Consider the following 27,893-nt stretch of genomic DNA (forward strand, 5'->3'; position numbering starts at 1 on the left):
TTGAAACAATAAAATCTTTTGCTTTATTCTGGTTCCTGGAAGCTCCAATGTGGATCTGAAAAAAGATGTAACAGAGGCAGCAGCCCGGGGCTGGGTGCAGGGAACAGTCCCTGCTCCTTTGCCCAGGGAGCCAAGAGGGCAGTGAGGACAGGGCTTGGCTAGAGGCCGGGGGTCGAAGTCAGGTCCCCTGAGACCCCTGGCCCTCGCCTGGGCCTGGAAGGTGGAGGAGGAGGCTGAAGAGTCTGGTCAGTTCCTCAGTGACTGTAGCACAGAGGATGGGGCCTCGGGCTACTCCTCGCCTTTTTCAGGGGTACTGAGCTCGCGGGGCCACTTGGGAGCTCCCAGAGGCTCAGTCTCAGGGCTCAGCCTGGGCTCCCCCAGGGGTCCCTCGCCCTCCAGGTCCAGCTCCTCAAAGGATGAGCCGCTGGCGCCCGACTCGCTGTAGCTGTGCTCACTGCGGGTGTCACTGTCGTCCCAGCTGCGGCTGCTCACCCCTGGGGACAGTGTGGCTGCCGACGTCTCCCGACTGCCAGGACCCACCTCCAGGCTCACAGAACTCCCATCGCTCAGCGTGTCAGCTCCTGGGCCAGGAAGAGAGAGCACAGGTTAGCCAGGACCCCGCCCCTCCTCCAGAGAGAGGTCAGAGCTCGCCCACCAGCTCAGCCACTCAGCCTACACTGCTCATGAATAATAAAGCCAGCCCAGGAGGCTCACTCCAGCTGCCCTCTGCCCTCTGCCCTGACCCACTGCACTGACAGGGCAGAGGGAGCAAGGAGGAAGGGGGGAGGGCAGCCTGCTGTGCACGCCTCTCCCTCCCCCGAATTAGCCTCAGCTCCCTGCACTCCCAAAAGCCTGCCCCCTCCCCGACAGTCCATTAAGGATCACGGCCCTGAGGTGAGAAGCCGAGGGTAGAACAAAGAGTCCCAATTGATGGCCCCCTCCACCCCCATTTCAGGCTTGGAGAGAGGTTTGTCCAGTGACTGAATGTTGCCCAGAAGGCGTGAGGACGGGAGACTGTCCCTCTCCTCCCATGGAGGGCCCCCAAGGAGCAGCCACATGTGGGAAGTCAGCTGGCCCCTGCTTCTGGCCCGGCTGAGCCTGACCGGAGGAGGAGGCCGGGCAGGAGAGCAATGGAGTCCTGCGGAACCCTCTCCTGGCTGTTTGAAGGAGGGTGCTGGGAGGAAGCTCCCCTATGCCCGGGTCACCCCAGGGGAGCCCTTACCTACCCCAACCACTGTGGTGACCTTACCTACCCCAACCACTGTGGTGACCTTACCTACCCCAACCACTGGTGGTGACCTTACCTACCCCAACCACTGGTGGCTCCTGAGCCACAAAGCAAGAGGGGACCGAGAGCACTGCTGGCAGCCGGGAGCCCGGGGCCAGTCCCCCCAGCCTGCTCCTTCACCCCCATGTGCTCCAGGCAAGCAGCCCTTCGTCTGCCCTGCTGAGGAGCACCCCTCAATTCATCTCCCAGATCAGAGGCACTGACAGCAGCTGGGGTGGCGAGGAGGGCAAGGCACAGGCCCACCTTGAGCGGGAGCGGGACTGAGAGGAAGCTGACAGGCCCTCTCCTATGTGAGGGGGGGGGGCGGCTGTCCAACATCACAGAAGGTGAGGGGGGCCAGCATCCCAGATCCTGTCTCCATGGTGATGGAGCCCAGAGCCAGGCGCAGCTGGGACGCCTGGCATTTGGACTTGGCCTGGAACTTTGATTAAGCCTCAGCTGGAATCGAAGGTGGGGTGGGGTGGGGTGGGAATTTGGGGTCTGCCCTCCTCGTCCCCTGGGCCCCAGGAAAATGTCCTCTGGGCCCATGGCAGAGGCGCAGTGAGCCCTGGAGGGACCAGGCTGCTGGCCCTGTGCCTTCTTGCTGGGACCCCAGTCATGGCTCCCCTCCTTGTGCAGGCATTCAAGAATGAGCCCAGGCCGCGCCCTGATTTAGGGGTGGTTCCCTCGTTAGCTCCTTAAATAGGGATCAGCGCCCCAGGGCTGCAGGCCTGAGAGGAGCAAGAGGCGGCCCATTCGATTCTCAGGACCTGGGCAGGAAAGCTCTCCTGCTCCTGGGCTGGGCGTGGTCAGGGAAGGAGCCCAGGGGAGCCTTCAGGCCTCCGAGGGCAGCCCTGGGAAGTGGGGACGCCTCTGGCAAAGGAGCACAAGGCAGGGAGTCAACACCCCATCTGCCTCCCCAGGGCTGCTGGGGCAGGGACGAAGCTGCCACCTTCACCCCAGGCCCCACCTCCTCCGCTGCCCACAGCCAACGCAAGGAGATCAAATACGCATCGCCTCTCTGGAGCTGAATAATACATCAATGTAATAACAGGCACAGGCAGCTAATCACCCCTTCCCCTCCCAGCCCAAGAGGGGCCCAGCAGGGAGGCAGGCGGGACAGGCCGAGCCTTGGGCGGCCAGGCTCCCAACATGCACTGCTATACAAGTGTCATGCACCTGGCAGGCAGACACCCAGAGCCGCCCCGGCCCCTGGCGTCAGGGCAGACCCTGTCAGAGGGGGGCAGACCCCACGGCCCCCACACCAGAGAGTGGGCGGGCAGGCTGGTGGGAGGACAGCCCAGGCGCTAGGGGCGTGGGCGCTGGCTGTAGCCAGCTGCAGCGGGTGCCAAGCAGTTCCTCAGTACCCTGGCAGGTGGTGTTTGGGAGGGAGGCTGGGTGGGTGGGCCAAAAAAGGGGGGAGGCAGCCGAGGGGGGTCGAAGGAAGGTCAAGGCAGTGCCCCTTCCTGCCCTGGGACTGCCTGGGCCCACTGACCTTGGGCCACATCCTGTGTGCACAGTCAGGCACTGGAGCGTCTGCCAGCACTACAGGAGGGTGGGAGTGGCGCCCCAGGGAGGTAATTAAGCAGCAGATGAAGCTAACTGTGCCGGACGCAGCCCCTAGGGAGTGGACTGCCGCTCACACCCCCACGACAGCACAGGCCTCTCCAGGTGACCTTGGCTGCTGAAGGGACTGACAGAGGGAGTCTTCTAAAGAAGCAGTGAAGAGGGACAGCCACTCTCCTCCCAGCCTGCACCACTCCCTCAGGGGCTGGACCTCCAGACCCACACGAGGCTCCACATTCATGGCCACGGGTCAGACCCCTGGGACCACTGGGATGTTCCCAGCAGGTCTCTTCACTCTTGGGGACAGTTCACGGTCTAAGAGGTCATGGCAGGAGGGAGAGCTGAGAACAGGCAGCAGCCTCTGGCCTGGACCTGGGTCTGAGGACTGGCCCTGGTGGGAGGGGCGGGGCACCGATCCCCTGGCCCCTTGCCCGCTTTCTGGCTGCTCCTCGGCAAGGAGAAAGCAGCTGGCTCTGGGCGGGGCCGTGGACTGGGGGCAGGAGAGCACCTGTTCCGCTGATCTGCCAGGTCCAGTGCCAACCTTACTTCCCGTGGAGCCCCGCCCTATGGCGCCTTTCCTGAGCGCCCCAGCCCCTCCCACGCGATCCAGCTGCCTGTGAGCTGTGTTTCCAAGGGTACCCCTGTGGCCCCGGAAGGGAATCAGGCAGAATCTTGTATCTGTGCTGCCAGGGTAACATGTATGAATCCACACCTACATGGCCTCACATGTCTGGGAATAGCCAACTCTGCCTGTGGGTCCCGGGTGGGCAGGTCTTCTTCCACCTCGGCCAAGCTTCACCTGGACACCCACAGGCAGCCCACGTGCCCAGAGTGAGGGCTCCAGGCAGGCCCACCTCGCGCCCCGGCCCTTGTACCTGTGCCATCCATTGGGGCATCACTGGCCTCCGCAGGCCCCCGGCCTCTGCGCTCGGTCTCCTTCACCTCAGGCACATAGAAGTCTCCCTGCCGGGCCAGCGGGCACATGAAATAGATCTGGTCTTGCTGGTAGATCTCCAGCCGAGGGTGGGCACACAGCTTCCGCTCCTTGCAGACAGGGACAAGAGGAGGAGTGAGCCCTGCATGCCTCTTGTCCCTGAGTGGTTACTGTGCGTTCCTTCCCAGGGCCGCTCTGCCTCGGGCCCCAATCTCCCGCAAGTTCCCAACCCCACACCCCGGGGGCAGTGGTCCAAGGACCCAGGAGTCCTTGAGGCAATACCCTGGGACAAGTGCTGCGAGAGCCCAGGAGCCTGTCCCTGTGAATCCTAGTGCAGGGCTGGGACCAAAGGCTGTTCCAGAAACACTGGTCTCAGCCACGCAGCCTCACGCCTCACACCAGACAGGGGCCCACAAACCACGGCCCGAGGCGCCCAAGCCAAGGTCTGACTTGCCAGACTTTCTATCCCAGGACCCCCTGCCCTGACCTCCTCTCCACCCTGGACAACACTGAGTGACCCACAGAGACCAGGAGGGGCCAGTGCCCTGTCCTTGCAGGCATGTTCCTGACAAACCCTGGACAGGGCTCCAGGCCAGCTGGGCCTAAGCTCCCCTTCCAGGCCTGTTGCCCTGCAAGTTCAAGTCCATGCCAGCCTCTGAAACTATCAGCTGTGGTTGGCTCCCAGGCCTTCCTGCATCCGGGCTCAGAGTTTTAGCCGAGGGGGAGGAGCCAGACCCTAGGCTGGAGGGGCAGGCAGGACAAGTAGATCTGACACCGGACATTACCCCAACTCTCCAAGGGGCCCCAAGTTTGAGACAGGCACTCGCCTCCCCTCTGCCTGGACCCAGGCCCAAGACTCCCTATCCCTCGGTGTGGGTGGAAGGGGCACAGACTGACGCCCGAGTGCCCTGAGGCGGGAACAGACCAGGACAGGGCCAAGTGCATCCTGCTCCTGAGCCCGCCCCCTCCTGCGATGGAGCACAATTACCACTGAGATGACCAGAGGCTCCTGCCCTGCCCCTGCTCACCCACCAGCCTTCACAACGTGGCTATTTATAGCGCCTGCCGGCTCTCGCCACAAGCTCTGAAATGAGCCTTCCACTCAGCAGTAATGAGAGACCCGGCGGCCGGCGGGCAAAAGCCACTCCAGGCCTCCACTTGTCCGCCTGCTGGCCGAGCCCAGGCTGAGGGGCCCCTCCATTAAAGCACGGGAAGAGGGGAGAGAGGGGGGGAGTGAGGCTGAAAGCACCCGGGAAGGCCTGTGTCCTGGTCCCCCTGTGCTCGAACGCAGAGTGGGACAGCCGAGCCCTGACTCCTCCAGGGACAGTGAAGGAAAGTCATTGTTTTTAATAGTTGGAGCCAATCTTTCTGCCAACCTGGGTGCCCTCTGGGCCATCTCACGGGCCATGCCCCGAGCTCCTCCCATCGCTGAGCACACGCATGGCTGCCTCGCTTCTCCTCCCGCCCACACACTCTGCCCTGGCCCCTCAGGAGGGGGCTGAGCAAGGACACTTCAGGCAGCAGGAGCCACCAGGCCTTGGGACCCTTCCAATACCAGCACTTGGGGTGGCACCTGCCAAACCTGAGCCCCCCTCAGTGAAATGGGCCGTCACCAAGGCCAGGGTGGCTCCTGAAGGAGGTCCCGGTCCCTTCCTGGCAGCCAGAGGGAAGCAAAGGGAAAAGGGCCCCCGGACCCAATCAGGACGTGGCCTTCCCCCGCAGCCCCATGCTCTGGGCATTCAAAGGGTCCACGGGGAATGCCTTAGTGGCCATCAGTCACCTGGCGGCCTGGTTTTGGGGATGCCCCTGGAACCAGAGCCTGTGCTCACCCAGAAACTCCAAGGATAGTGGAGCCCTACCCCTGCCTACACTCGAGCCCACTTAGCTTCCCTTCAGGAAGTAACGGGGATGTTAAGAGGGAAGAGTGCTCTTTCTACCCTCCTTTCTAAGCTGGGCACCAGGGTGGGCAGTGCCAGGCAGCCACCTTTGCCACCTGCTCTGCCATCCCCCTCATTGGCAGGCAAGAGGCAGCTCTGTGGCTGCTCTGCGCATCTGCCTCCTCCGGAGAGCCGGGCTCTGAAGTTGCCTGGCTGTGGACAGCCCTGTTGCCATGGAAACTGCATCCTCCATCCCTGCCGTCGCCTTCATCTCAAAGCCATTGGGGAGAACAGAGGAACCAGGGAGACAGAGGAGGGAGAGAAAACTGTGGCCTGGCCACACAGCCCCTCCTTCTCTGCCCAGCCCTCCCTCCCTCCTCGCAGCATCCTATATAGGACGCACCAACTGCCCAAGCCTGCCCCCAGGCCCAGCCCACCACCTGGAGACCCCTGGCACTCCCTGTTGGCAGGAGGTGCAAAGCTCCTTGAAACCTCACTGACAGCTCAGCCCCGAGTCATTTTAACACATGCTGGGCCCTGTCAACATCCAGACACAACGGCTTGAAGAAGGCAAAGGAACAAACTTCCAACCCAGGCCCACAGGCAAGGGTCGGGCTGAGAAATGTCCCCCAGCTCTCTGTCCACTGAGCAGCAGTGATCCAGGGGCGGCTGGGGATGGAGGGTGCGGGACAGGCTAGCCCTATGCCCTGTCCCTAAGTGATCAGGCAGAGGACGAGGCCCTTCCCTCCCAGCCTCTGAGGGAAGAGGGGCCGCTCTCAGGTCCTCGCGGCTCAGCAGGAGCTGTGGCCCAGGCAGCATGCCCACGAGCTGGTGACCATAGGAAAATCAGTGAAGGAAGGCAAGGGCAGCTGCCTCCCCCTCAGCCAGCCCCTGGGAGCCCTCGGAGACAGACTGCCAAGAGCCAAGGACACGAGGTCAGGGCCACGCTGGCTGGTACTGCTGGGCGAAGGGGCCTGAAGTCCTCCCTGCCTGGGCACCCCTTCCCACAGCCCGGACAGCCAGAGGCTGGAGGAAGCGACACTGGGACAGGGCGCCTGCTCTGGCCACTGGCCATCTGATCAGGCCACCACCCAGGGCAACTCACTCCCACACACGATCTCAAGGGGCCCCCGGGGTCCCCTCCAAGGTGGGGGAGATGCAGGCCGCCAGGTGCTCCCCAGCTAACAGAAAGCAGTCAGCCAATCTGGCCAGGGCGCCGCCAGGAGCTGCTGGAAACTGGACGTAGGCGTTCTAGTCCCTGAGACTCACCTCCAGGGTTCCCTCCCTCCTGGACTTCCCACAAGCAGAAACAAAGGGGGACATGGGACACGGGGGTTTCTAGGAGACCTCACTTCCCTGCACTCACACCGGCTCACTCACCAGGAGCACGGCAGACAAGGGAAAGAGCAGTGCACCCAGGCCGCCGCGGTGCCACTGCCCCGCTGCCTTGGGACACGCCACACTTCCTGGCCTCGGGGGGTGCTCACCTCCTGGTTGGGGCCAGGCATTCAGCCCACGCAGCTCAGGGCCCCTGCAAAGGGGCCAACCTGGCCCAGGACCCACAGTGCTCCCCTGGAGTCCTTACTGAATGAGGGGAGGGGAGGTTGCAGGGGAGAGAGAACTACCTGAACTGCCCTCATCGGATGTTCTACTTCAGCCAGGGTGGGGGCCGGGGAGGGAGATCCCACCCCCAGGCAACCTAGAAGCTAGGTCTGCTCAGAGCTAAGTGACCTCAAATCCCCCAAAGGACGAGGCACTGGGTGCAGGCCCAGGACTGGGTCACACATCTCCTACATGAGCTCTAGGCCCAGGAGGGGATGAGGTCTGCTCTTCCGGCTCCAGCCAATCACAGCCCCTTACCTCCTGCCTCAGTGGGGTGAGGGGCCCTGGCCCTCCCTGTTCATCCTGAGCTGCTCAGTCCTACCCGTCCATCCACACCAGGCCGGACAGCTGGGCAGCCACACAGCCAGCACACAGCTGTTGCATCGCACCTGAGGTGGTGGCATCTCTGCACTGGGTGAAGCGAGGCATGCTCATTTTTAATTACACAGACACCGACGCGCACCGCCTGCACGCAGCGGTCCCTGCAAGTGGGGGCTCCGGCCCAGGAGGCCCCTTAGGCAGCTGGTCTGAATCGCACATGCAAAGTGATGCAAAGGAGGGGGGAGGCGTAGCAGGGCTGCTGCTGGAATGTGACATGTTGTTATTATTCTGCCCGGGAACTTCTGTCAACTCCCCCCTCCCTCCCTCCCTCTCATCCCCATGGGGCCTCCCAGCAGCCTCTGGCCAAGAACCTAAACCTGTCTGTGGGGCTGGCCCTGACAGCAGGGAGAACCTGAGAAGCTGGTGAGCTCCCTCCCCTCTGCAGCAGGAGGGCCCAAGGCTCTGAAGATGACAGCAAAGGAGACAGGAGTGAGAGGGGCTGCCAGGGAGGGCAGAGAGAGGGCAGGGAGGGAGGGCAGAGAGAGGGCAGGGAGGGAGGGCAGGGAGAGGGCAAGAAGGGGCCGAGACGGTAGCAGGAGCTGGAGCCTTGGCCTAGCTACTGACAGATGGGTGGCTTCTCTCTGGATCAACCCCCCAACTGTAAGATAAAGAGATCCAAAGAGAGGATCTCAAAAGAAGTGAGGAATTGGGAAAGATGAATAAAACACCATTACTTAAAGATCAGGCAATTGTAGACTTGAAAACCCCCAAAAGAATCCATGGAGACACTGCCCCAAACACTAAGGCCAGTAAGTAACACAAGCACAGCGCCTTTTCTGGGCATTAGTCAGACAGAAAACATAATGGAGGGAAGAGCTGAAGGCTCTCTTGGGAAGGTCAGCCCCTGGGTGACCTAGAGCCTGGAGGACTGAGAAAGGGGAGTGTGAGGGAGCGGGGCGCTCACTGTGCCTACTGCTGCCACTGCCTGAGACTTTTCATTTTCACCTCAGAGCTGGCAGCGTGCCACGCAATTTACACCTCTGCTCATCTTCCTGCGCCCAGGTCCTGGCTTCCCGGGCGGGCGGCCCATGAGGAGGGCCTCGGGGGCGCTAGAGACCAGGGTGCGCTGGGGCACCGAGGAGCAGGGGAGGGTGATTTGCTCTGAGTAGGCTCAGGGACTCCAGCCCTTAAGCACCCCAGAGCCTGGGTGGGCTGGGAAGCCATCCCCAGGCCCCACACCTCAGCCCAGCTCTGGCCGGGGAGCCTGTGGGGGAGAGCCCCCTAGGGAGCTGGGGGCGCAGTCCTGGGACCCCACCACTCTCCCTTCCAAAGGTGCGAGGGCGCCAGGGCAGGCCCACAGCCCCCCAGGACAGCTGACAGCTGCTGGGGCGGGCCTGTGCAGTCAAGGACCTGGGCCCGCCCCACCGGGACAGGCCCACGGAACGCGGCTGACTGATTACCCAGCAGCAGGAAGGCTGCTCGGTGCCGACGGGCAGATGGAGCTGTGAAGCCAAGCACCTGGGAGCCAGAGGAACCAGAAAGTGCCAGAGAGCAAGGACAGGTGGGTGAGTGGGACGGAGAGGAGGGGAGGAGCGGGGGGGGAGGACTGGAGGCGGGGAGGAGGAGGCCCTGATGTCTCCTCTCCGGTGGCACCTCTGACCTCTGGCCCCTCGGGCAGCCCCTCCCCAGGAGGCCCTCTCCTGCCCCTCAGCAGACAGCGGGCTCTCCTGATCCGAGGGCTCTCTGAAGGGCAGAGCTGCTCGCTCTCGGGGGCCAGCCCAGCCTCCTTGTCGGAATCCCAAGCCTTCTGGCGGAGAGCACAGGATTTCTCCCAGGGCCATCTGCCTGGGGAAGAGGCTCCCTTGGATTGGTAGCCGCCCAGCCCACAGCACTCCCAGACGAGCCTCAGCCCCCAGGGTCCGGCGGGGCTGCCAAGCGCACAGACCCGAGTGGTATTTTGAGAGTGGTAGCTCCCACGCCCGCCCCAGCAAAGGCTGGCTTTGTGCTTTCGGTCCCGGGGTACGGGAGTGGGGAGGGGTGAAGCCAGAGAGGCTGGGGAGCAAGCTCCAGGCCTAGGCTGACAGGGCGGAGAGGCCTGGCCTCCTGTGGGTCCCCCCACATCTCAACATCCAGGGACATGGCAGGGGGTCTCCTCCTAGTTTGGGGGTGTCTGGGAGTTGAGTCACTGCTCCTCTCAGCTGACTCCTTACCCTCGGTCAGAGCTCGGCTGTGGCCTCTGGCCCCTCCTCCCCACCTTCCCATGTCCAGTCCTGTTCCCGAGGCTCATCTGCTCAGACGCCCGGACGCCACCCAGCCTCATCTCCTGGGCCCCAACTCTTGCTCCTCCTGACTCAAGCCACAACGGGTACACAGGCCATGCCCATGTCTGTGCCTCTGCCCACCTGCCATCTGGCTGGAGAATGCTACCTAGCCTTCCAGGCTCAGCCCAAAGGCCACCCCACCCCAAGGCTGCTCTGCTGTTCCCTGTGAAGCCGCCCGCCCATCGCTCTGCACCCACTCCTGCTAGGCGGGGCTAAGCCTGTGGCGGGGACTCCGGGGGAGAAAGAGCCCCAGGTCCTGGCGCTGCCGAGTGCCCCCCTCTCTGGGCTGGGCAGGCCGGTCAGCAGGTGGCAGCACTGGCAGGTGAGCCGGCCCTGGAGCTGCAGTGAGGGAGGGGGGGGTGGGACAGAGCTGCTTCCGCCTCACTCAAGGTGAGGACCCGAGGCTTTCTGGGCATGTCTGCTGCCAAGCCGCCCTTTGCCCTTCGTGGTGCCTGCTGGGGAGCGGGCTCTTCCTGCCCTTTGCTCCTGGCTCCCACCGCCTCCCAGACCACGGCCAGAACCCCCGTGGGGAGCAGCATGGCCCTGGCAGTGGGCATCCGGGTGAGGATGCCCCAACGCTGGGGTCACCTCTCTCCACGTCTGCCGCCTTTGCTGAGCTAACGTGGAAGGGCTCCAAGCTTTATTTTTAGTAAGGGAAGCCCTCTCCACACCCCAGCGCAGTCATTTTCTCCTCCAAACAAAAGCTCCCAAGGTCATCTGGCCTGAATACCAGGGGCAGAGCTACGCCCTCATCCCGGCGTCCAGCCAAGGGGCACCTCAGCTCAGCCTCTAGGCTCCCCAGAGCAGGCTGAGAACTGTGGTCGGGGGTCCCCGCCCACTTTCAACCCGTGGCAGGACAACTCATCAACCCAGCTGTCCCTTTTTTGTATTCATTTAACAAGCAGTTACTGAGCATCTTGCTGGGTGCAAGCTAAACTAGGACGAGGCATATAAAGAGCTGAGCAAAGTTGGTAGCATGTTGGAGGTGTTGGGTAAGTGGCTTTTTGCTCAACTGAAAACCTAATATGCAAATGAGGTCTGCTGGCGGCTACTGCACTCTCCAGTTCCTCTCCAGTTCTACGGAGAAAGAGCCAGTGTCTGACCTCCAGGGCCTGCTGACTTCCCAGCCCATCAGCCTCCCCTCGGACAATGGCCTGAGCCAGGCCCAGAGCTCAGGGACCTCTCCCACCACGGCCACACCCGGGGCCCGGCCGCTCAGTCCGGCTGCTCCACGTGCCTGACCTTCTCATGAAGGCGGCTCCACCCCGCGGTGGGTCTGGGCCTTTCCCAGTGCTCTGCGCTGACACCTGGGCCTCCTTTCCTCTGTGGCCCAGCCCCCTCTTACAGCTACCAGGTCCCCCTCCAGGGTCAGGGAGTGCTCTCTCCCGCCCTGGAGGCCACCTCCCTAGCCTTCCGTGGACAGAGCAGCCTGACAAAGCTGGCATCTTCCACAGACTGGCAGTCACGCTGCCCACAGCGCTCAACCGAGGCCCCAGTGGTTTCCTCAAAGAAAGGCTGTGCCCCAGCCCCTCCAGCCCCTCCAGCTTAGCCTGCCGGGCTGCCGGGCTGGGGAAGGCGGCCGGAGAGCCAGGGCTGCCACACGGACCACAAAGCTGCGACCCAGCCATCCTCCCGGAACCCCCCGAGACCTGACAAGTGATTCTCTCTGGGCTCCTCACAGTGACCCCCAGGACCCTCGCTGTCCCACGAGACCAATCCTGCCCAGGCTCAGCCCTCTGCGACGGCCAGGGCTTCTGAGACCTTCCCCGCCACCCTGCCTCCTCCTAAAACAGAAACCCCTGCCATTCCACGTGAAGCACCTCCACGACCCAGCCTTAGACCCAGAGAGAAGTCAGAGAGGCGGAGAACAAGGGCGTGTGCTTGCTCTCTCTCTCTCTCTCTCTCTCTCTCTCTCTCTCTCTGTCTTCTCTCTCTCTCTCTCTCTCTCTCTCTCTCTCTCTCTCTCTCTCTCTCTCTCACACACACACACACACACACACACACGCACACACGCACGATTACAGGCAGCCAGCTGTCAGGGCTGCGAGTCAGAAGAGCCAGAGTCTCATTAGCAGCCTCCTTTCCCTGGTCCCAGAGCAGCGGGACGAGGGCAGCGTGGGAGGGAGCCTTATACTCTTTCTCTTCTGCCTCCTGGGCTGAGAGACACAGGACCGCCCTGTCCACTGCGGGCTGAGACCAAAAGCAGAGCCAGCCCCTTCCTCATCTGTCACCTGGCTTTGTTCCCCAAGACACCAGGTCAGGCTAAACCAGAGGCAGAGGAGACCTCCGCCTCCAGAACCCAGCAGAGCACCTGGGCCGGCCACTCCTCCCCTGTGGGCAGCCTGGTATCTCTCCCGGCTGGTGGTCAGGCCCAGATGCCTCAGACATCCCTGGAGAAGCCCCCTGCTCCCCCTCTCCCCCGGCCTCCCTGTCCCGGGCAAGAAAGAGGATGGTACTGAGCCCCCCTCCAGCCCCACCCCAGGAAAACCAAACCCAGAGCACAGCGGACAGGCTCCCACGAGGGGAGGAGGGGGCGGCACTGGAGGAGGGAGGAGGAAGAGCTTTCATCGAAGAGGTGACGTCAAAACCAGGCAACCTGTGAAGCTGTCAGGGGCCGGGAAATTTGGACAAAGGCGTCTAAAAATAAACCCCGAACCAGGAAAAGGCTTTGGTGGAGGAGTTGCTCGCCACCTCGCCACATGCCACGCATCCTGCTCTGAGGTGGGGACCCAGGTGCGGCTCCAGACTGGCCCTGAGGTGGAGGGTGACACAGACAGAACTGGGAACACCACCACCAGCCTCCCTGGGCGGTCCCCACCCGGGAGACGTGCTGCGGCCTTGGGCACTGACCTCTCCCTTTCGGCCCTCACCGCCAGCCAGGCCCCCAGCTCCTGCCGCACCCTAACCCTCGGCCTCCGGCCCACCCCACAGGCAAGCCCACCCTCCCCAGCCCCTCGGCTGTCACCCCAGCTCCCAAAGGAAACCTGTGTGCTGCCCTCCTGCTGCTCCTCTTCTTGACCACCAAGGCCATGGCCGGTCGACCAGGCCCCATTCCCGGACTGCCCCCTCGGCCCGGCCGGTCTGAGCTTCCATTTCCATCACAGAGGCCCTGTCCCTCGGCCAAGCTGCTCTGGAGAACAAAGCCACCAGGTCCCTACAAACCCACTGAGTTCCCATTCCTGCTGACTCCTCCCACCCGCTCTCCTCCCCAACATCCCATTCACCCTGGGTCCCCCAGTTCTCCCCAAGGACAGTGAGCATCCGCCTCCTCTGCATCTCTAGGGCCACAGCCAGCCCAAGCCCGAGCCAGGACCGGTCCCTCCGGCCCAGCCCATGTTACTTTCCTGCTGGAACAGCAGCGACTCCCACAGCCCCTCTCCGCGCTCCCTCCCTGGGCTCAGAGCCCTCTTCTCCCTCCCCAAGGGCTCCTCTAGAATTGTGCCCAACGTTACTCCTCCGAGAGGCTGTCCCTGGCCACTTGGTCCACGCTGGTCCCATGGTTTTCTCACCGTTCTTGTCTGCTATGCCTCCCATTCTTGTCTGACACCTATCACTTATTACTATCTCCACACCTCTCTGTAAAGGCCTATCTCATGCACAGCATCTCCCATCGTGTCCAGCACAGCGCCTAACACACAGACATTCGATACACACAAGCTGGATGGGTGACTAAGCAATGGCTTCCAAGCCCAAACTGGGGTCGCTGCCCTAGCGCCCGAGTTCACAAAATGTTTTAGAGAAAGAAGGATGTGCAACAGGGAAAGTTAAAAAAACCCTCCTGGTGGCTGGCTCTCTGGCTTCCTCCTCTCAGACGGTCCGCCAGCATTGCCAACAAGCAGATGGGGAACTGAAGGAGGCGAGGCCGTCCTGGGCTCAGGAAACAGGGACATGATCCCATAAGAGGCAGGGCCAGAGTCAACACATGGACCCTGGCCTGCCAGCCACCGGGAGCCGCAGGCCTCCAGCACGATGGGGTCAGGTGGCCTGTCCATCCTTCCGAGTCTGGAGTGGGCGCTGAGCACTGAGGATGTCTCTGGTCCAAGCCACAACTGAACTGACCAGCCAGGTTTCTGCACGAGCTCGCTATGCTCCTACCAGACACTCCGGTGCCCACAAGGTCTTGGGCATCGAGAAGAGATGCCAGCAGCCTCTGCCCATCTTCCCGCCCCACAGGCACCTGCCCCACAGGACCCCAGGGTGCTGTCCTCCCAGTAATCCCTTTTCCTCCAAGCTGCCAAGTCCTCCCTGGCTTCCACCCAAAGTACTGGCTGCACCCCGCCCCCCCCCCCACACACACACACACTCCAGGCCTGTCTCACCTTGATGTAGGCATCCAGGGCAGGATGGACGCGGCGGGCAGCCAGCCAGATGGACAGGGCGGTGGTGTAGGGGAAGGTGGCTGTCACCACGTGGCTGGGTGCCGGGAAGGAGAACACCTTGAAGCCAAATTTCTGGTAGAGCTGGATGAGCTCCGAGGAGGGCGACTCCTCCCCTTCACTCAGAATGCTGCCCACTGCACAGCGGCACTTCTCGGGGGGCACCTGGGAGGGAGAGCAGGGGTGTCTGTGTTGAGCAAAGGAAGGAGGTCCTCAGACCTGGGTTCTGTGCCAGCTCAGGCCTGGCAGAACCACCAGCTCCAAGAGACCATGCAGCCCCAGACACCAGGATGGAGAGCGCTGCTTTCCTGCTGGGACCCGTTCATGGCCCCGGCCCATGGCATCCTGCTTCAGGACGCCCCAGCCCTTCAGTCATTCCTCCAGAAGTATGCCAGGCCCCGTGCTGGCTGTAGAGGGGCTGCAGGAAGCGAGAGCGTGTGGAACTGTGGGCTGATGAAACTGTGTGAGAGCCCTTCCCCGTTCCCTCGGGCCTCCAGGCCTCTTCTCAGCCCACACCTGGCCCGGGCCCTGCCCCTTCCTGGCTAGGCCAGAGTGGCTGATCCCTCCGAGTCTCTCTGGGCCCCTAGGACCAGCATTCCACTCTGCTCCCCCATCTCCCACCAACCCCACCAGGTGGGGTGCCTGTGTGATTCCCTGACACTTCCTAGGCCTGACTCCAGGCCTGCAAGGCCCAGAACTTGCTTCTCCTCCTGCCACCTGAGTCTGTCCCCGCCCTCGGGCTGAGCCCCCAGAGGCGTATGAGTTTCTGAATCAGACACTAACCACAGACTGCGTGCTCTCAATCCCGGGTGGTCCTTGGTCCCGGATGACAGGGCCCGCTGACCCCTACATTTAAACTCTACCCCCACTTGCTCCTCTCCCAGCCCACCTTCTCAGCACCGTGAAGTCACTGTCACCTGTTCTCGCCTCTGCCCTCCCCCCGGCCTTTCCAAGCCCTGTCAACGGCCCTGGGACCCCGCAGCTCTGCTCTCCTTTCTACTCTGGCCACCCCAGCCTGCCCTTGGCGGCTCACTTTGCCTGGCACTTGGGCACCGACTCCAGGCTCTCACCTCCATGCAGTCCCTGGGGGTCACTCCAGCTCCCTGCGGCTCCGGTTCCTTGCCGCCCTTGAATCCCAGGGCATTAAGCCTGGCTCAGGGCTTTAGTGGCAGGAAACATGGTACAGTGGTCAGGACCACACCTCTGGAAAGAGGCAGGCCTGGGCGTGAGTCCTGAGTCGTGTGATTCCGGACAAGTTCCTTGGTTTCCTGGAGCCCAGTCCCTTGATATCCACGTACAGAACTGTCATAGTAAAGCCTCTGCGTGAGGCCCGAGGCCGGGCCAGCACTCAGCAAATGCGCCATAACTGCTGTCGGTTATTAGCAGCTGTGACACAGGCCAAGTAAGTGACCCTTGGCCTAGAATGCCCATCCCCCCAAACCTCTGAACATGTTCCACCTCCCTGCCCATCCTTCAGGTCCAAACACCCTCCCAGGGAGCCTTAGGGAGGCTCAGTGGCACCCCACCTCCCACACCAACATTTTGCTGTAAACTCTTCCCCACATCAAGTCCGCTTAGCAGCAGTCACTTCTCTGGGCCTGAGGCTCCTCCCACCCACCCAGGCAGGGGTGCTGGAGATCATGCAGTTCCAACTCTTGTCTCTAGATGGTGCCACGGCCCCACTTCACACCCTAAGAAAGACCAGAGGTTCGGCAGGGTCCATGCCTGGGGAAAGCCCGCCTTCCCATTCCTGACCCTAGCAGCCCAGGCGGAACAAAAGAAAGATCCAACATGGACATCTGGACAGGAGGTCCCTTCATCTCGCGCAACCCCTGGCCTGCCTGGGTTTGGGTCCTAGGGTCTTGCCTGGGGTCACTTCAGCAGCTCAACATCCTCCTCAGTCCCCAAAAGGCACCAGAACATCTGCGATACCCCTGCTTCGTTAGAACTCTCACGGTTTCCAACTCACCTCCAGGAGACACTCGAGCCCAGCATGCAAGGCCACCTCAGTGGCCCACACGACACTGCCCAGAATTGCCCGCACACTCAACTGGCACCGTTCCTGCATCCTGAGATGCCCGCGGGGCCTAGAGCCCAGTTGGGCAGGTGCCCACTGCATGTCTGAGTAGCAGAAGGAGGGACAAACCCAGGCTCTGGCCCAGCTCGCCTTGCCAGCCTCCTCTCCCACCACACCCCCGCACAGGCCCACATAGCACTAGTATTTGCAACTCCCTAAACATGCCATGCCTCCCATGCTTCCTGCCTCTGCGTAAGCTACTTCCTCTGCCTGGAATGTCCTTCCTCGTCCTACTCTAGAGTCCCTTCTCCTGAAAAACTCCTGCTCATCCTTTAGCTCAGCTCTCCTCCTCAAAGCCTTCTATGGCTCCCGCCCAGCAGCCCCTCCTCTTGTCCCAGACGCCTGTGAGGGCCCTAGCCCAGTGTTCGGGAAACCGTGGCTCGCGAGCCACATGCGTCTCTTTGGCCCCTTGAGTGTGGCTCTTCCACAAAATACCACATGCGGGCGTGCACATACAGTGCGATTGAAACTTCGTGGCCCATGCGCAGAAGTCGGTTTTCGGCCTGGGCGAGTCTATTTTGAAGAAGTGGTTCTAACGCCGAGCCACATTCAAGGGGCCAAAGAGCCGCATGTGGCTCGCGAGCCGCAGTTTGCTGACCACTGCCCTAGCCGATTTAGCTCAGTGGATAGAGTGTCGGCCTGCGGAGTGAAGGGTCCCAGGTTCGATTCCGGTCAAGGGCACATGCCTGGGTTGCAGGCTCGATCCCCAGTAGGGGGCGTGCAGGAGGCAGCCGACCAATGATTCTCTCTCATCACTGATGTTTCTCTCTCTCCCCCTCTCCCTTCCGCTCTGAAACCAATAACAATAAATAAAACATAGCCAATGCCTGGGAGGGAGCAGGCCTTGTGTCGCACTGGACTGATGCTTCCCCATCTCCCCTCAACTCCAGGCCTCCAGGCAGCGGGCAGGACCCCGCAGACACAGAAGGCTCTTGGGGTGTGCTCAGGGGCAGCACATGCACACACAGACCCTGCACCATGAGCAGCCTCCTCCCCCTCCACCCTGAAGAAGGAGGAACTCCTGCCCTTGCCGGTTTGGCTCAGTGGACAGAGCGCTGGCCTGTGGACTGAAGGGTCCCGGTCAAGGGCACATGCCGGTTTGCAGGCTCGATCCCTGGTAGGGGGCGTGCAGGAGGCGGCCGATCAATGATTCTCCTCATCATCGATGTTTCTATCTCTCTCTCCCTCTCCCTTCCTCTCTGAAATCAATAAACGTATTTTTTCAAAAGAGAAAAGAAAAAGGAGGAACTCCTCTCACAGGTCAGTAAAGCAGCCAATAAGGAGACGAGGCTCCTGAAACCCTGGAGGTGTTTGGGGCACAGGTGCTCCCTGCCTGCCTGAGCATCCCCTCAGTTCCACAAGTGAGGACACTCACTGCCCGTCCCCTGCCCTGGCAGTGACTCAGAGGCTATTCAGCAAGCTCACCTCCTGCCAAGTAGCCCCATACTGAGCTGGGTCTGGGAGGAAGCTGAACCGGCACCAGCAAGGAGGTGAGACAGGCCCTAAGACCAGCAGGGGGGCTCCCTGGTCTCCCAGGCAACCAGGCCCGCCTCCAGGGGTATGGCCACTGGGGTGGAAAAGGGCTCAGAGGTGGGAATGTCCTGATGGACAGAAACCCCACCCACCTGAGGTAGCCTGGGCTTGCCAATCCCCCCTGTCTGCTCCCTTCCTCCCTATAACAGGCATTTCTCTGGGCACCTGGGCCAGAACTAGCACCGGCAAGGAACGCACCAGGGAGAGGGAGACAGGGTGGGGGACCCAGCACTTTGGGTGAAGGCAGGCCCATTCGGAACCTGCCCTGAAAGCAGGAATAGCAGAGCCTCTCCTCTGGGCAGTGAGGCCTCCCGAGTCCTCGTATGTGAGATGAGGCAAGGGGGTCCTGCCTGGAACCTAAAGCTTCCGGGTCTGGAGAGGCCTCACGGGACCCTGAGAGGCCAGAATGAAGAGAGGCTCCCTAGAGACCTCACTGCGTCTGGAAACTGGACAAGATCGATTATCTTCCAGGAACCAGGCAGGAAAATGGTGTCCTCTGGCTCAGACCAAACCCAGGCCCTGGGTTCAGCAGGAACGGCCAGCCCCAGGCCCACACCTGCATAACCTCACTGTCTGCCATTCCCAGGCCCAGGGGCTGCCTGACTCCTCCCTGGCTAGCCGACCCAGCCCAGAGCTGCCCCGGTAACAAGAGTAGGAGCCGTGCCCTTCACTGGCAGGGCGCCCCAGGGGAACAGAGCAGCCGCACCTGCCCAAGGCCGGAGCTGAACAGTGGACTCACTTACCCTCCCGCGTCCTACAGGCCAACACACCAGCCCCGCAGGTCCCACCGCCCTGGGCACTCGTCAGGAAGGACCTGGCCACGCAGACCCCCGGGCCGGAGGAGAGGACCTGAACTTCAGGCTGAGGGGAGCGGAGCCAGCAGGATGCCCATCGCCAGAGGGGGATCCAGGTGCCTTCTGGGCACTCCCACCGAGAAGTCTGCCAGGGCGTTGTTCACCCCCAAGCATAATCCTAACACCAGGTGTACCTGACAAGGTGCTCACCACCCGCCCCAGTGCTGTCTTCCACGCATCAGCTCCTTATCGAAAAAGCACTGTGTCGCCCTAGCCGGTGTGGCTCAGTGGACAGAGCGTCGGCCTGCGGACTGAAGGGTCCCAGGTTCAATTCCAGTCAAGAGCACATGCCCGGGTTGTGGGCTCGATCCCCAGTAGGGGGCGTGCAGGAGGCAGCTGGTCCATGATTCTCTCTCATCACTGATGTTTCTATCTCTCCCTCTCCCTTTGTCTCTGAAATCAATAAAAATATATAAAAATAAAATAAACAGCACTGGGCAGTAGACACTGTTACCAACGCTGTTTCTGAGACCCAGAGAGCAAAGCTGTTCAGCAGAGGTCACACAGCCAGGCAGCGATGGAGTCAGGATTCGCGCTCAGGCAGACCAACCCCGGACCTGTGCCAACCAAGCCACGGCCACTAGGGAGACGAGGAATAGGCCCAGGCTAGGCATGGCTTCTCCCTACGCTGCGCCTCCCCACAGGCACCAGCGGCCTGCAGGGGGCGAGGCCAGAGGAAAGTACAAAGTCCAGAGCACAGGCCCTCGGAGGCAGGGGCGGGTTCCAGGAGTGCTAGGCACCTACTAGGGGCTGCGGACAGGCCTTGTCCTTATTTAGTCCCCTAAAAACAGCCACCCTGAGGCAGGGATTCTCAGAGACCCAGGGGCTCGCCCGGTCACAGCTGGCAACGGGGAAGTCTTGATTCAGACCCAAGAGGACAAGCCCCAAGTCCGTGCCTGCTGAACCTCACCTCTCCCCTTCCAAAGGCAGCTCTGCCGCCCTCCCAGGCTGCCCACACCACTACCCAGCAGCGGAGCAAAGGCCTGGACGCCGTCTGACGAAAATCATCGCAGGGTAACTGGGTAGGGCATGGCCTGGGCCCTCAGGAAACGCCAGCCCAGCCCACACTCCCACTACCCTGGTTGAGGGGTCAAACCTGGGAAATCCCACACCCGCACCCCTTCTCAGGCTCCATGCGACCTCAGTGTCCCCTCCCCCCTCCACCTCCTACCCCACACGCAGAAGCTCTGCCGCCTCAGCTCCTGCAGACCCAGAGACGAGGCTGGCTCTCAGTGACCGGGAGAAGAACCTTCAGTGGCAGTCTAGCTACTAAAGGCAGAACCCAAGCGCAACCAGTTCCCCACCCACTCCATGCCTGGGGCAGGGGCAAGGGCAAGCACCCACTCCCAGGCCTTGGCCAAATACTGAGCCAGCCGCCCCACCTGCCTCAGCCAGGCTCCCACAAGGGCAGCAGGCAGGTTGCTTAAACCCTAAACATAGCAGTGAAGGTGACAGCAGCAAAGGGTGGGGCAGGAGGTGGACTGGAGGGCCAGGCTGGCGGACAGGACAGACCCATGGCCACAGTGACAGCAGCCCAGCCACTAGGGCCTGTCCACGGGTCAGAGCTGGGCAGGATCAAGTGAGGTGCTCGAGGTCCTCCCAGCTCCATCCCCCTCCTCTACACCAAGGCTCCCCAGAAAGGAGAGGGCCATCTATGAGACTGCCAGGGTCTCCCCACTTCTTGCCACGTGCTCCCTCTTTCCTCCCCCCACCTCCACCAAGACCCTCAGGGATGGAGAACGGAATATCCTTGCTCCTGCCCATAAGAACCACTGGCTCAGACCTTGCAGCCTCCTCCCATCTGGAACTCCAGGATCCAGGGCTGACTGATATGCATACATTAACCTATCTGCCTACCTATCCCCACCCACCTGCCTGCCCATCTCTAGGATGTATGTGCTCGAGCAGCCTCTGATAGGAATGTGTCCGCAGCCATCGCCATGATCTTGCCTTGACGGTGCCCTTTCCTGTGTGACTTCCTGGGCCCACAGCCAGACCAGGTGAGGCCTGTCTGGGAACCAGCCTCCCCGTGGCCAGCTGAGGCCTGGAAGGGGCGTGGCTAGGGAGCTGTCAGTCCCCACCTCGGGGTGGGCAGCACCCACAGCAGGTGGCCAGCTCTCCGCAGGTCGCTCACTGCCCAACTGACTGTCAGAGCCTGAAATAGTCTCCCTTCCTCCCCATGCTCACAGAGAAGCGGGTCTGGCGCCCACTGGGCTGAGCTGGGGAGGGAGAAAGAGGGGATGGGACCCTCAAACAGCTCAGCCGACAGTCCATCTCTTCCTTCCCTGAACCACAATATGCAGGGCCCCAAGCTGGCCATTGCTGGGCGGGGGGGCGGGGGGGGGCGCCTGGGAGCAGAAAGCTTGGATTCCTAGGCTCCCTCAGGACTGGATGGGGCCTCTCGTCCAGGCTCCCCTGACACCCTCCACCGAGAGGGTCTGAGGGCGGGGCTCCTTGGTCCCCATGGTGCCCCAGTGCCCAGCAGAGTGGCACAATGTTTGTTGGTTAGAAACAAAAGAGGATGGCCCTAATTGGTTTGGCTCAGAGGATAGAGCGTCGGCCTGCGGACTAAAGGGTCCCAGGTTCGATTCCGGTCAAGGGCATGTACCTGGGTTGCGGGCACATCCCCAGTAGGGGGCGTGCAGGAGGCAGCTGATCGATGTCTCTCTCTCATCGATGTTTCTAACTTTCTATCCCTCTCTCTTCCTCTCTGTAAGAAATCAATAAAATATATTTAAAAAAAAAAAAAAAAAAAAAAGAGGATGAGTGACCGGAGTGAGAGAAGTACCTCAACTCCTGCTACCTGCCCTGCAGTCTCCTCTAAGCACCGGCAGTGTGGGCCTGTGGCCTCGGGTCCTACGACAGCCATGAACTCCCAGAGGTCCGGGGTTCCCTGAAGCTTTTAGGATCTCTGCCAGCTCCGGGAGTAGGTGGGGCCTAAGCATCCCTGACACATCCAGGTGTCAGGATGTGACCCAACTCTGAGTGGGGACGCAGGTATCCTAGAGTGACCCAGGACTGGGAGGGACAGGACCAGAGGGGCCACTCTGACCTATACGTTCACCCTCCGTGCTGGCCAAATGTCCAGGCGGGCCATGGTTTAGGCCTGGATCACCAGGATTCAGCCTAACCGCTCAGCACTCCTTTTTATTGTTGCTGTTAAATATCTGTTGAGGGCCAGGTGCTGGGGTGAATGCCTCACCTGTGCCACTTAATTTACCCCTTGCCAGCCTACCTATGAAGGCAGGGATTTTAACACTCCTCTGCGGATGAGGAAATGGAGACTCAGAGAGGTTATGTAAATGCCCAAGCTCACCCAGGCCATATTCCCAGGCCATGGTCCCCAACCTGGCACCCAAGTCAGGCAGTACCCAGCTAACCCTGGTGGCCCACAGGGTCTACCACACTTCCGGGAGAGCTGTATGGTGGGCTGCCTGGAAGCAGTGGCTGGGTCAGGAGGCTATATGGAGAGTGCCACGTGCCAGGGTTCTCCTATCTCACTTTTCCCTGGACCAGCCTCGAGCACAGACCCAGGTAACCTGCTGCCTGGGCCACTTCCCCTCTTGGAATGAGCCCCTCCAACCCGAGGCACTGTGCTGCTTCGGGAACAGGTGGGCAAGCCCTTGAGGAAAGAGGAAGCCACAGGACGCTCCTCCCTCCCCCGGAGGCCTTACAGAGGGCTCTGACTGGGCCAGGTGTGGAAGGAGGGGCAGGGACTTACCCAAAAGAGGCTCCTGCAGGGCGGGGGGCGGGCACCCTGCCCAGGAGCTTTCCACGGGCCTGCCCCATCTCACTTGGGTCCCAGTGCTTTTGACTCCCACTTACTGCCGTCACCCAGCTGTGTGACCGCAAAACCTTAACGTCTACTCATCCCTCAACCAGGTGATGTCACCTCTCACCAGAGACCAGCCGGATACCCTCCATGGCCTCTCGGCCTCATCTCCTTCCTTCCTCCACCTGCCACCCAGTAGCTCCCTAAATCGCAGGTGGCAAATTGTGCTGCACCTTTCCTCCCCCTGCCTGGCCCGGCGAACCCTTCTACCTCTTTCTCCACTCCCCACCTGTGTCCTGCCTCGCTTCCCCGGTCACCCTATGTCTGCAGGCTCTGGCTGCTGCGGTTCCCTTAGCTACGAGGCCCTTCCCGGCAGAGCAAAATCCCACTCGGGCAGAAGGCCCGGCTGAAATCTAGCACCGCTCTGGGCCTCCCTGGCAGACGTGGGGCACCCTCCCCCAAACCCACAGCTCAAAGTTCTGTGGGCACTGAGCACAGTGCCTTGGTGGAGATTCATTTGTGTGAACCTGACTTGCCAACCGCAGGAAGCTTCCTGAGGGCGGGGCCACATCTGCTCATCTCCAGGGTGCGGGTGTGAGCAGAAGCAGGCACAGAGAGAGCCAGCACACCCTTGTTTTGACTGAGTGCCCCAGTGAGGCCTGGTCAGGAGACAATGGGTAGGCTGTGGGCCTTGCCCACGTGAGCTCTCCAGGCAAGGAAACCAGAGCCGGGGATTCCAAATGCCTGGTTTGCCAAGGCTCAGAGCTGGAGGCTGAAGAACCCTTCCCAGGGCTGCCAGCTGTGAGCACCGCCCCTGGCATTGCAGGAGGCCACATCGGTGAGCCCTGACTCACCGCAGGCTGTAAGTACAGCTGGACGCCCACAGGGTGCCCGTGATGCCGGCTTAGTCTCCGACCCCAGCATCTTAGACATTCTGGGCAGCTCGCTTGGCTCCACTTGCCCCCACGGCCCACTCCAAACCAGGCCGCTTGACATCCCAAGTGATGCCCTATAAACAGGTCAGGGGTCGCCAGAATGACAGGGGTGGAAAGTGGGATTCCAAGTCCCACGCCCAGAGCCTACCCCCTCGGCCCTTGAGAACCTGGCACCACAGCGGGAGAGCTGAAAAGGGGAAGGCACAGAAATACCACGACATGACCCCAAACGGAGGGCAGGGTCTGAAAGGCCTGGCCTTAGGGCACTGGCCCCAAACGGGGGTGAGAGAAGGGGGGACAACAAGGGAGGAGGCAGTGGACCACAGCCTGGCCAGGGCCTCCTAGTGGTATGGTCCCCTGCACCCCGAGGCCCATAGGTGGCCATGGGCCAGGGGGATGGGACCTGGGCAAGGGGAAACCAGCACACACTCCTAGAAGGGAACAGAAGTCCAGGCTAAATCTGGAGGGAGCTTTGAGCTCAGAGAAGAGGGGTTTGCAGGGCCAACTCGAAGATTTTCCCACCACTTCCTTAGACACTAAAATGCCCCTCCCCCAACAAGCCCTGCCCCATGCCCGTCCACAGGGCAGAAGGCTCCTTACCATGTGCGGGCTGTCATAGTAGACGGCGATGGAGCGGAGCCTGGGGCAGACACTGCAGCTCTCGGTGAAAAGCCGCCCCGTCTCGCTGTAGGGCCCCACGTGGAACTTGTAGGCCACGGTGACATTGCGGAAGGGGGGTGAGCCGGCACTCACTGCCACCCCAGCCAGCAGCCCTGAGTACCTGGCGAAGGCCAGCAGAGTCAGCAGCAGCAGCAGAGTCAGGCCCCCGATGAGGCCCAGCAGTAGCAGGTCCGACATGGCTCTGTGCCCCCGACGCCACACCCCAAGGCAGCTGCAAAGGAGACAGGAGAGAGAGGCTGGTCTCCTGCTCTGACCAGCGTGCCCACCTGCCCGCCAGCCTGTTCCGGCCCAACCCCAGCCCTGCCTGGGGTGCTCTGACCCAGGAGGAGGAGTGGCCAGAGGTGTTTACACATGGAGTGACCTAGAAGGGAGCTACAAATGATGACTGAAGCCACAAGCCTCCTTATTTCTTAACCACAATCACTGAGGCTCTCAGGGCTGCTTGTGCCCGTCAGCTGGCAGCCTTGGTCATACCTGGAGAGACTGAGTCACAGAGGGCCCAAGAGTGAGTCAGTCAGGGACATACTCCCAGCCCTGACCAGCCTCGCCTGAGATGGACCAGACCTCAGCCAGCCTGCCCTTCCCCCACATGGCCTCTTCCTTCCCCCAGCTAAGCCACACTACCTGCCCAGCCTCCCCAAGCCTCATGGACCACTGCCAGACAGAGGACAAGCAAGTGCCAGGGGCCAAACACTTATTAACACACGGAGAGACCATGAGGAACAAAGGAGGGGGTGTGCCACAGAAAGAGACTCTCCTAGGAAATTCTCCCTTGCTAAGCACATCTGGCCTGAGGAATCTTGCTATCCAGCAAGCTCACCCATCCAGAACCAGAGGACACCAGATCAAAACAACCAGAATCCAGGCTACGCTTCCCCGGCTTGAGCCGCCAGTGCTAACAAGCTTCAGCCCACTTCTTCAGCCCATAGATTAGAAACCGCGAACAGGAGGAGAAGCTGCTGGAAGGGGAGACCCACAACAGGGAGAAGCAACAGTTACTGGTCCCTGGCTGGAGCGGTTCATGCCATGGAGGAGGAGTGCTGGCCTGTGTGTGTGTGTAGGGGGGCGGGGGGGAGTCCACACCTGGGGTCCCTGTCCCTTCCCACCCCAACATCTCCAAGTGTTTAGAATTTAATGTTTACGGTTCTGATCTCCTGTACCAGGTAGTTCATAGAAAGACATATTGGGATGGGGTGTGTGTGTGGGGGGGGGGTCTTTTTTCCTTTTTGTGTGTGTCATTTATCTGACAATTCTCCCTCCACTGGCCTTTCCCCATGCCTCCTATTCCTCCAATACAAACAATCAAGACATTCATTTCAGGGGGAAACACACAGGAGGAGCAAACTATCCAGGAACAGGCCCAGGGGCACCCCAGAAGCTGGTGTGTGAGCCCTTCAAGGCAGACTGCCCAGCCCGCCACCCCGCTGGGGGCAGAGTCCTAACCCTCACGTTGAACTGAGTGGCCTGGGTAGGGGTGGGGGGTGGGGAAAAAATCACAGCACCGAAAAGACTGTTTAAAGAGGAAGGGAAGCATGTGACCCCACACATTTAAAATTTAAAAGTTTTGCCAAAACCGGTGTGGCTCAGTGGATAGAGCGTCGGCCTGCGGACTGAAGGGTCCCGGGTTCGATTCCAGTCAAGGGCATGTACCTTGGTTGCGGGCACATCCCCAGTGGGGGGTGTGCAGGAGGCAGCTGATCGATGTTTCTCTCTCATCGATGTTTCTAGCTCTCTATCCCTCTCCCTTCCTCTCTGTAAAATATCAATAAAATATATTTTAAAAATATATAAATAAATAAATAAAATTTAAAAGTTTCGGGCGCGCTGAAAGTCAACACTTCAACCCGATGGAAAACTTAGCTCTATGGAATCATCTGTTCCCTGTGGGTTCTGTGTGTCAAAAACCTTTGGCTGAAACACCGTCTTTGGAGTCCACGTGCACGCAGGACTTGCCTCACTCACAGAGAACTTCTAAGCCCCTGGAGTCGTGACGCTGCGGTGTCTCCCACTGGTGTTGGCACCCACCGGGGTCCTGCCCCCACAGCCGCACTGCCTTTGGGACGCCATTCCCTATCCTGCTCAACTGGCCCCCCGGCCAGTTTTGCTCCTCTGTTCTGTTCTCTTTGATGATGATGATGATGGACTGTCCACTAAGTGCTTAGCTAGATGCCAGGCATCGTCCAAAGGTTAAACGCAGCTACTTCCTTAGTCCTCCGAACAAGGCAGGGGCGGGTTAGGAAGTCAGCGCTTAGAGATGAAGAGACTTGCCCGAGGTCACACAGGCACCCAGCAGGCCTGGACCACAATGCAGGCAGAGGGCGGGCGGGCTGGCGGAAAGCCTCATTCCTCCTGTTCCACTTTCCCTCTCCTCCCTAGTGACGGGATTTCCAGAAAAGCCCAGGCGTTTCACCCTCACTGGGCATCTCTGAAGCCCAGGCTCTGGGCCCTGCGCTCTGTGTCTCCTCTCCCAGCTGCCCGGGGAGTGACCAGCCCCTGTCTGACCTCCCCTGGGAACTGTCCCCTCCAAACAACTTAGTTCCCACCTTTCTCTTCCTCTCGCCTCCTGAAGGCTCCGAAAGGGGGGAAATAAGCCTGAGGGCCCAGAGCTTCCATCAGCAGGGGAAGGGAAGGCGGGGGAGCAAAGTGAAGCCCCCGCCCCACCCCGGGGCAGGGGGCGAACCAGGAAGGGCAGGGATGGGGGGGGGGGGGCGGCTCACCTGGAAAGCCAGGCTCCCTTTTAGCAACTCATGGCATTCGGCGCGGCTGGGACCCAGCGCTCCAGGCGCTCCAGTGCTGGGGGCAGAGAGAAAAGGACCGCTGAGCCGGAAGGCAAGCCCACGGGGGCCTCCAGAAGAACCGCGCCCCTCATCACAAGGCTGCGACCTCACCCCCACGTCCCCTGGGGCAATGAGAAGCCCAACTCGGCCTCACGAAGTCCACTGCGCCGGGGCCCCTCCGGCTCCAGTTCTTGGAGAGCCGCCTTCTAGGAGGGCTCTGGCCCCGGAACAGTTCCTGCCGCTGACCCTGGGCAGGCTGGGCCCCGCCCGAGCCTCTGGGGTGGTCGCCTCGCCCGGTACCGCGGTGCCCAGGCGGCTGTGCCGCGCCGGCTTCCTGGAGCCGCTCACGTGCGGCGCGCCGGCCCTTAAAGGGCCCCGCCGTGGGCGCGGGCGGGCGGGCCGGGCTGCGAGGGCCTCCCGCTCCTGGCGCCCCCTCTGCCCCGCCCCTTTCTCCTCAGCCACGACCTCAGGGGACCCCAGGCACCTCCCTAACTTACGGGGCGCTAAAGTTTGCAGCCAAGCGGCGGACTCGGGAGACAGGGCGGAGTTCAAGTGCGGCTCCTGCCTCCGTCCCCCACCCCACCCCACCCCTCCGGCTCAGCTGCCTCGGGACGGGCCCGCACCGTAGCCGAGACCGGGCCGGCCGGGGTCGCAGGGCTGGCCCAAGGTCGCGTTCGGGCCCTCGGACCCGGCCGGGGCCAGTGGTCAGGGAGTCGAGGTGCAAAGAGCGGCCTGGGCCGCGGGGGTCACGGAGGGGGCCGCGCCCGGGCAGACGGCGGTCCCAGGCCCCCGGCGCGCGGGAGGCGGCCCGGCGGGAACGCGCTCCTCCGGCCCGGCCTCACCTCAGCGGCCACCCGCCGCGGACGCCGACGCGCAGGCGGCTCCGGGTTCGGTCGCGGAGCCTGCGCGCGCCCGCCTCGCACGCTCGCTCCGCCCCCTCTCGCGGCGGGACGTGGCCGTGGTCGTGGGCGCGTGCGCGCGGGGCCCGGAGGGCGGCGGC

General features: G+C 61.8%; 1 protein-coding gene across 3 annotated transcripts; it reads right to left on the reverse strand.

Annotated features, from left to right (window-relative positions):
• On the reverse strand, nucleotides 1–27,851 carry TEX264 (testis expressed 264, ER-phagy receptor). Of its 3 annotated transcripts, none has more exons than XM_080672749.1 (6): nucleotides 27,736–27,851; nucleotides 26,834–26,909; nucleotides 24,036–24,327; nucleotides 14,208–14,429; nucleotides 3,709–3,877; nucleotides 1–581 (listed from the first exon to the last, which is right to left on the reverse strand). In XM_080672749.1, the coding sequence occupies exons 3-6, from the start codon at nucleotides 24,291–24,293 to the stop codon at nucleotides 289–291; spliced, it is 942 nt and encodes a 313-aa protein (XP_080528875.1). In that variant the 5' UTR covers nucleotides 24,294–24,327; nucleotides 26,834–26,909; nucleotides 27,736–27,851; the 3' UTR covers nucleotides 1–288. The 3 variants fall into 3 exon arrangements, with proteins under 3 accessions (XP_080528875.1, XP_080528877.1, XP_080528876.1); XM_080672751.1 differs by having other exon boundaries at nucleotides 27,517–27,812; XM_080672750.1 differs by having other exon boundaries at nucleotides 27,391–27,761.
• Between the last annotated feature and the right edge of the window lie 42 nt (nucleotides 27,852–27,893).

Source organism: Plecotus auritus (genome assembly GCF_963455305.1).
Source record: "Plecotus auritus genome assembly, chromosome: 6".
NCBI classification, from domain to species: domain Eukaryota; kingdom Metazoa; phylum Chordata; class Mammalia; order Chiroptera; family Vespertilionidae; genus Plecotus; species Plecotus auritus.